The following is a 13963-nucleotide window of genomic DNA, read 5'->3' as shown; positions in this document are numbered from 1 at the left end:
GAACTATTGTAAGGTCATGTAAAAAAGGTAGATAGAAGTAGGGGATTAGCAGAGCTAAAGGGCATTCCAGGCACATGGAAGTAACACTGTCAAAGGCACAGAGAAACCAAAGCAAATGAAAGACAGCTTGGGAAGAGTCACTCAGAGCCAGGAACTGTGCTAGAGATTATGGAGTAGCTGAAATAAATAAAGTGCACTGATACCAAGGAGGCCAATCTAGTGAGGAAGAAGTAAGAAACCTAAAAATGGTCACAGGGTAAATGTAACCTTTGTGAGAGGCCCTGAGAGCCACGCTGAGGATTCTGGACTTCAGCTAGAATGACAAGGACCCTGCAGAAGCTCAGGAAGAGAAATGACAGCACCAGACGTGCACCTGGCAGCAGAATGGACAGCAGGGAGAGACTGGAGGCAGCACAGGATTTGGCCAGGGAAGTCAGTTTTCTTTAATATGAACTGCAGACTAGGATCACATTGCAATAAAAAGAGACAAACCGATATATGCACTTCAGAAAGTCATAGTCTAGATAGGGAGAAGCCAGGAAATAAAACAGGTCCAGACATTGAGTCTGCCAAGGCCCCATTCTGTGCACTCCTTTCCTCCTGGCTCAGGGTCTCCCCTCTGCATTCTGCAGGGACGGGCAGGTGGTGTGGATGGAGGGCAGGAGGAGAAGAAGGCAGGGATGTTTACGGATGGCTGAGCACTGCAGACTGTTCTTTCAGCATCGACAATGGAACTAGGAAAGACCCTGCTAAGATAACCTGAGAAAGTGCCCGTCACTGGGTCACAGCAGGTCAGTGAGCTTTCAAAGTCAGATCAACAAAGCTGTGCAACGAGGCATCAAGGTCTTTCCTCCTTCCAAGGACAGATAATCTGATGGGCGAGTTTCCACCTGATCTGGAAGAAAACCTCTCTAGCTATTAAGTTAAGAAATGACCCCACTTCTCTAACCTAGTACACAAAGCGACTATGGAACCTATTGAAAACTTTTACTTTTGGGGTATCTATGAAAGTTTCATGATTTGCCAAAAGAGAAAATCATGTTACCTAAGGAGAGGTGCAGTTTATTTAAAGAAGTCTTGCTTTTTCTGCTGCTTTATTGTTTTGGCAACATGAGGTCTACAAAATTAAAAACCTATTTCTATTCTAGAACTATACTCCTTTCATCGGAGAAATTTTAGGTCAAGACATTCTACTGGTGAGGTATTACATTTCCAATTAAATTGATATATTTCCAATTAATTTTTTTCCTATCAAAAAAAGAAGGAAGCTAGGGATGGTGGCACACTGAGGGTAATCCCAGTACTTCAAGAGGCTAAGGCAGGAGGATCTCTATGAGTTCAAGACCAATCTGAGCTGTGTGGTGAGTTCAAGGCCAGCCTTAACTACATAGTGAGATCCTGTCTCAAAAAACATGAACAAACTAAGGAAAAACTCCAAACCAAACAGCAAATAATTCTCACCATAAGACCAAATAAGTCTGGCCAGAAGACCAAAGACTGCTAAAAGAGGACAAATATCTCTTGAAAAATAGAACCAAGCAATTTTGCTCACCTGTCCTGCGAATAGATGTTTTGATGACTGACAAAGCCAAGTTGAGGCTCATGTACTCTAGAAACCTGTCCAAAGTTAATTTAACTACAGGCAGTCTGCAAATATCTCAACACTATGTCCTAAAGTCAAATACTGCCTCAGATACTTTTGTAAGGTTTTTGCATGTAACTCTAAAAATAAAACTATGTGCTAAATGTAAACTGAACAGTTTAGAAAATATTTTTATTCATGAGATTATTTGTTAGTCCCAAAGATAATCTTTAATTCCATTAATTTCTTCTTTTTTGACATGATTGATTGGTTATTATGGTGCAGGGGCTCACCCTAGGCAAGCACTCTGCCACAGGGTTATAGCCCAAGCCCATTTTCCTCTTTAAATGAGCACTTGAATACTAGATTAATTGTTAACTGCTTTAGAAAGGCATTAACAAGTTCATAGGCAAGAAACAAACTGCTACAGATTGGTAATTTGGGGATAAGCCAGCTTGCAAGAACCAGAGATCGCATGTTCCACCTACACATTAACAATCGATTAGAAAACAAAAACATAGTGTAAGCTCCCAACAGATGTCTGTCGGCTTATCACAGGCCAAGATTTTGTGACTTCTGAATGAAAGCTTAAAATCTGAATCTGAAACTCACCTCTGAACAGGGCTACTTGCTGTCACAAAGAGTCTTAACAATACAGATTTTGATGACAGCAAAGTTGTCCACGTATAGGTAACATCACTTACCTAGAGATTTCTGGTCACGTATCTACCTGACATGGGTGGGAGTTAATTACAACATTGAAATAAAATGGATTTGAAAATAATTATAACATATACATTACAGGACAATTTTAAAAAAGGTTTTTTGCTAGCAGAGTGGTAGATAATTGTTTGAGCTACAAAAAAATGCAATGCCACTACTGGCATTTTACCTGCTTCAGAAATCGGTCAGATGCATCGCTGTGCTTGGCTAACACGGTCGGCAGGGCTGGGTTGGCGTATTCAAACTGAGGGTTGTAGGTATAGTCAGATTTGAAGAATCTCAGTTTTTCTTTCTCTAAGTTGGTAGGTTTTATAGCAGTCAATATGCAAAATCTTTTTGCAGAAAAGTCACCTGCTTTCTCAAAGCTTCTAGACAGCTGAGGCTGCTGCTTGGGCTTTGCCAGGGTGGAGAAATGGTGTTGCTTGACCTTGCTTTTGGGTTTGGGTGGCAGGACTATGTTGTTCCCTGTAACAGAGATATCATGGGTAAACTTCACAGGACTTGACACTGAGCTAGTGACAAAAACAGCGGGCTGCCTCTCCAGGCAATACCAAGTCCCACTGCTTGCCACGGGTCCTGGGGGTACTGGGGCTTTCGTCCTGCGAGAGTCTCTGCTACGAGAAGAGCTAGGGCATTTGCTGGGCTTTCTACATCCTTTGGAGTAGGTGGAGGAGGACTGTTTTTGTGCATGGTGCTTTCTTTCCTCCTTGCTCTGCAACAGGACATTGTAACTACTGGTTCCGGTTGTGAAAATGTCTTTTAGTACTCCGGAGGACGAATGTGGAAGGCTTCTCTTGCTGTCAGGGATCAATGAGTCTTCTGCATTTAGAACAGACTTCTTAGCAAGTTCTTGCTCAGGCCAGTGAAGCTTTTCTGTGTTAAATAAACAAAATCAAAATAAAAGAAATAATAAAGATACCAGGTGAAGCAAACTTTTTATAGGAAGAATATGCTTCAAATATTCTGAACTTTAAAAATTTGCAATAATCTTTAGAAAAGATATTTAAATATTAATAGGTATATTATTTAGCTAATTCTAGACACTGTCATTTCTTTTCTACACTGTGTATGTTAAATTACCTGTAAAAATCCCCAGCTTCAAACCATGTACACAATCAAAGTCTAATACAGCTGTGAGGTAAGATAATCTGAAAACACTACTAAAGAATGATAATTTCAGAAAAAAACATATTAGTAGTGTTATTAATGACCAAGTGAAATCCAAGGCACTTTAACAGTTAGTATGATCTTGAAATTTCAAACTAGGTAGCAAGGAAGCCTGCTTAATTCCAAAGTCACTTTTTCAGAATTAAACAGATGACATGTCTGTGTTCAAGCATGTTGTAATGTCCCTCAGTATCAACAACTGGTTGATTTTATTAACTCTAAGTTATATTTTAAGTTTAAATTTTTTTCTTGACAAGACTGAAAATCAAATTATAATTACTCTTACAATGGCATGTGTATATTAAGTGTCAAGTTAAGGGGAGGGCAGCTTTATTTTGGGAGCTCAAAAGCACTTTAAACAAGTAAGAATCACCCATAAACTGATGTTGACACACTGTTTTAAAATTGTAATCTGTATTCTTTTATTCACAAATATATAGAATTTTGTGCATGGCTCTGAAAATCATCTGTATTTTCCATTCCTGCCTACAGCCAGCTTCTAATATGACTCCAAAAACAAGGTATTCATATGATGTTTTAATTAATAATACCACTTGGCATATGATTAAAGGTGAAAAAACAAGATACCAACAGTAATCTAGGAGGAAGCAACTGAAGAGGACCAGCTAAAGAAGGGATTTCAGGTGGGGTTCAAACATTTTCAGACTCACCTCTAACTGAAGTCCAGCTTAAATACAGCTGTGTGAACAAGACTCTAGTTCAATAAATAAATGTCAATAAATGTTCAGTGAATACAGTAATTAATCAGTGACCCTAAACACGCCACTCTGCAATCATTCTGGGGAAAGGGGGATCTGTGGTTCTGGAGCCGTCCTGTATTCCTATGAGAAGAGCTTTGTGGAAGTGGAAATACAGCGAAGACCCTGAGCCCCTGGTCCTGAGCCGAGGGTGACTGTGCCTTGGGGACATCGAGCAACATCAAGAGGTTCAGGTTGTCACCAGGAAAGGGGCTGCTGGCATCTGTGGGCAGAGGGCCAGGATGGCACAACAGATCCCTCCCAGGAGTCTTGTCTATAAAGAATATTCACCCCAAAACTTCAGTGGTGCCAAGGTAAAGAAACGCTTCCCTAAATGTTAGTTTTTAAACCCCAGAAGTCACTGGATTTAGGGTGAAGAAAGAGCACTAGGTCACAAGTGTTAACAATCCAATTATGTAAGGTATGTTAAAGAGTCTGTTCACTGTCATTTTCTAGGACAGTATACAAAATTTGAATTCAGGTGTCTAAAAGTATTTGTGGGAACCAAATATCTGTAAGTTTATATACAATTTGGAGGCAGGAGTTAGCTTTCAGTCTCATGCTGAAGGTAGGTTGTACACAGAGGCCATTCAAAACATGTTTAACGATTCAGCCAATAGCCAAAAATAACAGGACCCATCCAATTTTCATCACAGGCTGGTAGTCCATTTTGCAGGAGTTTCTGATATAAGTGATAGCCAAGATTGGCAAGGCACATGGGCTGAGGGACATCATGACACGGGCTGCAGCCCAAATGCCCAACGGCAATGCCAGTCTCCCTGAAAAGATGCCATACATTTACAAAACAAGATAGGGTAACGAAATCAACCCTGAAATGGACGCTAACTGGGTTAGCAAGAGAATGCGATAAGAACACAACAGAATCATGAGCCTAGAGAAGTAGGGTAAGGACCAGGGACCCGGAAAGGTAAAGGGAGGTAACCAGGTTCTTTCTCATTTTGAGCTTCTTTTAAGAAAAGGCAAAAGTTGCACCAAATAAAAACCCATGAATAAAACCACTCTGAAGAGTTCTGACTTTGATGGTGGGTTATACATCTGTTGTGACTTTTAAAAAAACATATCTAATGGAAAAATGGAAAAATGAGTTTGATTCTCAACACTCAACTTTATGACCACAGAGCTCATCTCACTATGTTCTTCTGTTTTGTCATAAAGCACCACTGACTTCCACATTCAAAACTTAGACCCAGGTCAAACAATCTATGCACTTTGGGATATTTAAAAAAAGGCCTAAACCCCCTAATAGCTCCCCAGGACAGAGGGTGGCAGAGGGACGTGTGACAGAAGCATTCTCCCCGGGGCTGTGGCCCTCAGCCCAACTGCCCACCATCTACTGAGAGGCTCGGCAGCCTCCTTGGGGCCCATCTGCCATGCACGCTTTCCAGCACCAGGCCTGCCAAATTCAGGCTCCGCCGTGAGGCTCAGACAGGTGGGGCATGTGGTCCTTCACGCGGCTCAGACAAGCTGGACATTAACTTCTCAGTCATAATCATCCTTGAGCTGTGTGCAATGTTTTTTTCATAATTTTCAACACTGTTATTTACTTTTATTAAAAATGACCACATAAGAACATAATAAAAGGCTGATGATTTATTAAAGAACACCCCATTCCCTGACTACTACTACTTGAGAATTTTTTGTCTTTGGGGGAATTATTTCTCCTAGAAGAAGCAATACGGTAATTAAAAATCATAATCTCTCACATAAAAGGTTGACACCATGTAATTTAACGCATTAGCCATCAGCAAACCATTCATTAAAAGCTTTGAATGAATTTGCTCACCCCAGCCTGGTTACTGATGCTGAGGAAAACAGGGTAAGTCGTTTCACCAAACAGAAATGAGTACTCAGTCTCCCACAAGCAGGTGAGGACAATGGAAGCTTCACAGGCATCTAGACCAGGAGGAAGGGAGACAGGAGCCTGGCGTCCCGGCAGCTCTTTCAATGACCTCCCTGTAACATCAGCCTGAGCATTCAACCCAACAGAGCCTCTGCCATTCATCCCTCAGTGCCAACAATGGGTAGAAGGGAAGGCTGCGCACTCGACCTGGGCTTTCCCACCTGGGAACGGGTGAGGTTTCGCGTGACTGCACGGTCCCTGGCTGAGTGACAGGTCACCGGAAACAAAGCCTTGTGGAAAAATACGGCTCAACAAATCACGACCTATAAAATGACCAAGGTTTGGTATTTTCTTTCTTTTGGTCCTGGGGAACAGGTTCTGGGGAACAGCCAGGAGCAGTACCAAACTCCTATAATGCCAGATCTCGGGAAGCTGGGTCAGGAGGATCGCTGTGAGTTCTAGTTTAAGGCCGGCGTGAGCTACACAGTGAGCTCAACCACCACCTAGTGACATAGCAAGATCCTGTCTCAAAAACAAAACAAAATAAAACACAAGCTCTACCACTGAGCTACCTGCCCAGCCTACAGTAACATATGGTTCACTAATACTTAGGAAACCAGAAATTTATCTGGGATAAATTTACACCACTAAACAATCAGTTGCTTGGTTACACACAGAAGAAAAACAATCTAAAACAATATAACCCCTGGAGGAGATGACACTTTATCAAATAGCTCAGCACTTATATCAGTCAAGAGTAGAAAGAGTGAATTAGGGGGCTGGGGATTTAGCTCAGCGGCACAAGCACCTGCCTTGCAAGCAGGCGGTCATGAGTTCAATCCCCGGTACTGATTAAAAAAAAAAAAAAAGAAAGAAAGAAAGAGTGAATTAACTGTGGTATAGCAACATAGAATACTACACTGTGAAGAAAAATACTGAGGTTGCTCAGACAACGTTCAAGAAAGGACACCCATCAAAGGAGTATATATTCCATTCAGATGATCCTATTCAGATGGAGTTCAGAAATAACAAAACTCATTATGGTAGGAGAAATCGAAAGAGCAGTCATAAACTGGTGCTATCTAGGAGCATACTGAGGGCTAGAAACTGTGGTGTTCTGGGCAATAGTCATAAGGCTGAAACTTGGACACTTCACTATATATATAAAGGAATCCCTAATTTCTTTTTCCCAGTGTTGAGGATCAAACCTAGGGCCTTGCATATGCTGGGCCAGAGCTCTACCACTAAGCTACATCTCTTTAGCCCTACAATTCAAATATTGTATTTTAAAACTCCTATATGCTTAAGAACAGTTATTGTGCAATTTGCCTACACTGTGTCAGGTAAAATGTTAGCTCTATCGCCTCTACCTCAACAGCACTCAGTGCAGTTTCTCAGCAGTGAAGCGAGAGAGCGCGGCACTGCTAATGCCATTCGGGAATCATGACTTGACTGAGCTTCATCTTGAAAGTTTTGCAGGCCAGCTGGGGACACTTCAGTGCTGCCCGATGAGCAACAATCTTAGAAGGTGCCGTCCTGCTCTGGGGTCAGAAGCAGCTGCATGTGGGTTTTGCAATTAGAAGTACACAAGGATGTTCTGGAAATACTGGATGATAATGGGAGAGAAATGCACTTTCTCACAGCTTTCTTTTGGGTGAAGACAGAACCCCCAACCACCAGGGCCCGGAGGTCACTGGCTGCCAAGTCCTCCTCTCTCCCACAGTGTTGCCCCTGAACCTCTCCCCTCCAGCCCCCCACCCTCAGTCCCGCACACTCCACCTCTCCCCAAATGCAACCCCTCTTCCCAGGGTGCTCCAACAGCCCTTCGGTTGGAAAGTGTCTGCCATCTCCGTCAGCCCCTGCTGACCCAGCCCTCTCCCTCCTGAGAAGTGACTGTCACAGCAGGCTGCTCTCTCACACTTGTCCTGGGGAGGCAGAGTCCAGGACAGAGCCACAAACTCCATGTCAGCACTCAGCTGTGTGTGCTTTGGGCTGCCCGGCCCTGCCTGTGAGAGTTCAGCCAGAGAGGCATCCGTGGGGACAGAGGACTTGAGAAAGGGGGTCCAGATTTGGTTTCCTGAAGGTTGAGAGAAAAAAATCATCCTGGGAAGGTACAAGAAAACGAAACAGTAAGGCTGAAGACAAGGGCATTTTGCTTTATCACCACACAGTGGGGACTGAACCCAGGGCCTGCACTATATTCCCAGTCCTTGTTTAAAAATTATTTTAAATGGAAAAAAACTTTTCTTATTAGTATATAGTTGTGATCCATACTAATTATAGTAATCTTGGGGAATTGAAACATATACACATGTGTATCTTACCACGATCTTCTTAATTCCTCTTTCCTCCAACTCCTCCCTCTCCCTCCTTCCCCAGACCCCCTTTCCCATCTCCACAAAGCCTCCCTTCCCTGTTCTGTCTCTTTTTATTTAGCTCTTTAAATTATTTATATTTTGGGTTTCTCACATCAGAGAAACCACCCAATATTTAACCCTCTGTGTCTGCTTTATTTCTCTTAGGATTATGGTCTCGAGGGGCACCCATTTTTTTACAAATGACTCATGCATTCTTCTTTTTGGCAAAGTAGTATTTCATTATGTACAAATGCATTTTCTTTCTCCATTCATCTGTTGAGGGACATATGGGCCACTTCTGTAATTTAGCCATTATAGCTGTGCAGCTATAAACATGGATCACTATAAAATGATGTCTTTAAGTTTTTTGGGAAGATGCCTAGAAGGGGTATAGCTGAGCAGACTTTCAGTTTTAGTTTTCGGAGGAATCTCCATGTGGATTTTTTTTTTTTTTTTTGAGACAAGATCTTACTAAATCATTAAACTGCGCACGCTACACTCCAGCTGAGATCCTCCTGGCTCCTGATGTTATGTGAAAATTTTAAAAGTAATGCTGAGAACAGTGCTGGCTAAAAATAAGTAGTCTTTGTTAATTATTATCATTATTATTATCATTATCATTACACTCAATATTATATTTAGTTCCTATAGACAAATCCATGGAACAATATAAATGGGTAAACAGAATCACTGAATTTGTATTTCCAAGGTATATTTAATAGTTGTAAAATGTAGAATGGACGACTTTATTGTGTTACCACAATAAAGTCGTCCATTCTACATTTTACAACAATTCAGTGGTTTGGATATAATAAACTTTCTTAAAAGACTCAAAGAGGGCAAAGAAACATTTTCTGATGTGATTCCATTCTTCGTAGCATATATAACATATACATCTTTACCCCTCTCCCCTGTTGTGGTAGCGCTTGTCTGTAATCCCACCACGAGGGAGGGTGAGGCAGGAGGATTCCCAGGTGTCTGAGGCCAGCCTGGGCTACATAATGAGACCATGTCTCAAAAAACACTTTTAAAAAATCCTCTAATCAGCGGTTCCACCAGGATGTCTTAGATCACATTAGATCATGACTAAGTCAAAATAGGTAAGATTATACAGGAAGTGATTTCAGAAACACTTAAGTAATTGCTTCTGTTCTGAAATTTAAAAAAACTACTTTGTTCTCTTTTTATAACTATTTCAAAGCTGAAAAGGTACACTTTCAAGCAGTACTCTTAAACACCAGCTATCAAGTACGGCTGCTAACCAGAACTAAGTGTCCATAATACCAAAGACTACCAAGAAAAAGGACTATCGGTTTTCAGCTAAAATATTATCCTATGGTGTTAGGCTGTCCAAACTGGGTTTCCTGTTATTTCAGTGAAATGCTGAGCACAATGCTCTAGCACTATTTTAACTAGTTAAATACTATTTTAAGAAAGCCGGATGTGGTGGCGCTTGCCTATAATCCCAGCACTCAGGATGCTAAGGCAGGAAGATGGAGGCAAGTTCAAGACCAGCCTGGGCTTGAAAGTGAGCTCGAGGCCAGCCTGAACTGCACAGTGAGGCCCTATATAAAGAAGAAGAAAAAAAGACCAAAAAAAGGTACTACATAAAGGAAAAGACAAACTATTTAAATATAATCCACTAGGTTTCTTTTTGTTTTTCCAGTGCTGGGGATTGAACCCAGGATCTTGAACATGCTAGGCCAGCTGTCTATCATTGAGTTACATTCCCACATCCTTTTATTTTATTTTTTTTTAATTTTTGAGATAAAGTCTTGCTAAAGTGCCCAGACTGACCTTAAACTGATGCTCTATCCACCTTAGCCTCCAAGGTAGCTGGAATTACAGGTGTGCCTCTAAAGGGACTATAAATTTGAAGCTAGAACAGTCTCAAGTGGCAGTTTAATACATAGTGAGACCCTGACTCAAAAAAATAGCAATTTAAATTTTATCATACTATCAAAATTCATTGCCAAATTTCCTAAGTCAGGGCATACAACACTGAGTGTAACTGATAAGTATACTGCCATTAAATTATGAGAAGAGAATGAGTTAATAGGATGGGGTACACTATAAAGTACTATATCTCTCCTCAAACTTCCAATTACATGTACTGAAATACCAGGAAATCTACTTTGTCTTACAGACTAGTTGATGAGAATATTTATTTGTATTCTAATACTAAGACTATTTTAATCATATTCTCTCTACAATGATTGTTATACTTCAGGCAATTGATTTTTTTTGCAAAAGCTTTTAATCAGTGATTTCTAAACCCAGCAACCTGCATTGTGATTGAACGTCATTACATTTTATACCAAGACGGTATCTCAATGGGAACACAGAGGGCAGTTTTGTCCTTTATGGATCACTTAGCAATACCTGAAGAACTTTTAGTCATTAAACTGGTAGAAGGGGTGAGTCAAATTATCAAACAACTATCTAGGACAAATTGTCTTGCCCAGTATTAATAATTCCCCATGACATAAAGAAGAAATGGCATTTTAAAAGTAACTTTTGTTCTGTTTTAAGATGAAAGAATAGTATCTACACCAGTCTATTTTTAAAAAACTCTAATGGCAACTCAAGATACTTCAGATCTTAGCTCCTGTAACTGTCTCTGTTTCCTGTCAGCATCAAAGAGAAATCACAGCAGTCTCACGACTGCACAGAATCAGCTCTGTATTTTAAAACACTATCAAATAACAGTATACACTTAAAATTATAAATACTTTCATTGGGGAGGAATTTCACTTTCCAATTTAAAATGCACATGGAAAGCATGATTTATTAAGTACTGCGATGCCTTAAAGTTAGAAAGTCTGACCTTGTTTTACACTATTTTGATTATATATCTCCCTTTTACCTGTTCTTTACATGAAACTGTACGACACAAACGTTCTAGTTAGGAATCAGATGATGGGAAAACATTTGAGGTAATTGTTTTAATTTGTAATTTTTAATGTCTATGTATAGTTACATGAAAATAGTAAATGACAAGCAAACTTTCAGCGCTGGGCTCTAACCAGCTTTATGCTCTTAGTATCAACTTAAAACGTCCTCAGGGTTTGCGATTAAGAGTGGACACAGATGCCTGCAGTGCAGACACTCGAGTGGAGAGGTGTGTTCTTTTGCCTAGCTAGCTCTGTTTTTGTCTGAACATTCTAGAAAATCATAACGCCCAGACCCACGCCTGTGCTTCGGAACAAGCGCCAACACCCTGCGGGACGTCCGCTCCTCAGACCCGCGGCAGAGCCCGCGGAACCTAAGTGACAGGAGGGGACCGGTTCTTCTCTCTCCGCGCGGCACCTCATACAGTCCAGGCGCAGACCCGAGCCTGTCGGCACCCCCATCACCTCTGGTCTCCAGGCCACCTCCATCACCCCCAATCACCCCAGCCACCTCGGCCTGCGCTTCCCGCACTCACCCGTCACGCGAATGGACTCCAGCATCGTCCCGCCAGGGCCGGGAGGTGGACTCCGCGGGGTCGAGAGCCGGCGGGACTGCCTCCCTCCCAAGCCTCGGTGGCGGTGCGCGGAGCTGCACTCGGCGACACAGGCAGACAGAACAGTGCGGACACCGGACTGTGAGCGACACTCCCTCCACCCGCAGGCGCTAGGAGATGCACTCCGTTGCTCCACTGCTGCGGCCGCACTTAGCGCCCGCCAGCGTGACGTCGCCGCTGCCCTCGTTGCTAGGAAACGTCCTCCCCCCTCCCATCACGCACGCTGCGCGTCACCCAGCCTGCGCGCCTCTGGGGGCGCTCGTGAGTCCGAAACTCGGCTCGTAGGGCGAGATGGGAACTACAACTCCCGGCATACACAGCGTGGAGAGCGCCTGGATGTGTGGACCAGCCTGGAACCCGAGTTCAGAGAGGGTCCCCAAAGAACGTTTGCGGTCCGTTCAAGGGGCTTAATTTCGCTATGGCTGCAGGAGATACGAATACTAGGCTGTGCATTGCAAGCCCAGTTTCCTCTGCCGTTCAGTTAATGTTCATAGTGCCGGAAAGCTACAATTTGAGATCGAGCTGCAAGACGTTTACTAGTGCAAGAACATTCACTAGTGGATAGCGCGCCAGCATACAGTTTTTTATACTGAAATATAGGCGTTAACTTGGGATTGTGCATTTGAGAGGAGTTAAATGTTACTTCTCAATTCGTTACAGTCCCTTTCTTACCCACAGGGGCTGCCTGAACCGCGCGTGGTACAATTTTTTCCTACACACACACGCATATGATGACAATTTACAAATTAAGCCCAGTAAGATGCTGGCAGCAAAAGCTAATAATGCAAGAGAATAATACAACCATTTCCTGTAACAGTACTGCCAACACCGCTACCCTTGCCCTTGGGGCCATTCGTAACTAAAATAAGGGTTACTTGAACATAGTGCTCTGATGTTAAGACAGCTGATGGGCTAACCAGAGCCGCAATTATATACAGCTTGGATGTGCCGCACAGAGGGGTGTTTCCAGGGCAGGACCCAGTGTGATGCCTCAAGATTTCATCCTGGTGCTCAGAGGCCATGCAACTCAAAACTTATCAACTGTGTACTTCTCATATTTTCTGCTTCACATTTTCAGGTTGCAGTTACTACAGAAAACTCAAACTATGGAAAAGAAAACAACGGCTGCCTACTGCAATCGTTTTCACTTTAAGGAAAGTGAAAACCGAATCTTTTACAATGGCCCTGGGAAATGTAGACAATATATTCCACAGTGTGTTCTGAGTCAGGGTTCTGAGTCAGGACTCAAGGACATCTAGGGAAATGAAATAAGCCTGACAGAGCCGGAGTCGCAGAGTCAAGGAGGAGCTTGGAAGATGGTGCTGGCAGTCTCTTTTCTTTGCCCTGGGGTGTGTTTCTAACCTCCCGAATGAAAGAAAGGTCAACGTCTGGAGTATAATACATTAAAAGACGCTGAACTTGTGAGAAATTGGGTTTTTTTTTCATCATTTAGAAAAATAATTGGGGGGACTTCTTTTGGAGACAGGGTCTCCCTATGTAGTTTAGGCTGGCTTTGAACTTGTGGTGTTCCTCCTGCTTCAGCCTCCTGAGTGCAGGGATCACAAGCATGTATCATGACACCCAACTGGACATTTAACTATCTCAAAAAGTGGATAATCTCACGTTCTGTTAGAAAAAAGCTATGAGTACTATCTCAAAATAGATCCAGAATCCAGTTATGTGGTACCACTTTGAATCACTCTCGGCTGAATTACAGGGAGGACACCCTAAATGACCTCCCTATGCCCGTCTGTGTCCCACTAATTCTATTCTCCAAACCCAATGGCAACAATCCTGCTAACATGTAAGATCATATCAGTCCTGGCTTGAAAACCCTTAAATGACTACAAGTCCTTTATGACCTAGCCTCTAGTCCTGTCTTTGATCACCATGTCAGTGCTTGTCTCCACCTGCCAGGGACACCCTGGCCTCCTTGACATTTCTGAAATATGACAAGCACTGTTTCACCCCAAGGCCTTTGCAATTTGAGATTCTCCTTGCCTGAGAGGC

At 42.5% G+C, this 13963-nt stretch overlaps 1 protein-coding gene across 1 annotated transcript in view; it reads right to left on the bottom strand.

Annotated features, from left to right (window-relative positions):
* Positions 1-12122, bottom strand: part of Matcap2 (microtubule associated tyrosine carboxypeptidase 2) — a 29639-nt gene extending 17517 nt beyond the window's left edge. The window contains exons 1-2 of the mRNA XM_003470077.5: positions 11876-12122; positions 2475-3178 (exon numbers count right to left, since the gene is read on the bottom strand). Coding sequence (XP_003470125.1) covers positions 2475-3178; positions 11876-11900 — 729 coding nt within the window. The 5' untranslated portion in view covers positions 11901-12122. The remainder of the gene's footprint in view (positions 1-2474; positions 3179-11875) is intronic.
* Between the last annotated feature and the right edge of the window lie 1841 nt (positions 12123-13963).

Source organism: Cavia porcellus, unplaced genomic scaffold, assembly GCF_034190915.1.
Source record: "Cavia porcellus strain 051 isolate PalLab524CR breed Dunkin Hartley unplaced genomic scaffold, mCavPor4.1 scaffold_23, whole genome shotgun sequence".
In the NCBI taxonomy this organism is placed as follows: Eukaryota; Metazoa; Chordata; class Mammalia; order Rodentia; family Caviidae; genus Cavia; species Cavia porcellus.
Note: the sequence above shows the minus strand (reverse complement) of the source record. Positions and strands in the feature narration are given on the sequence as shown.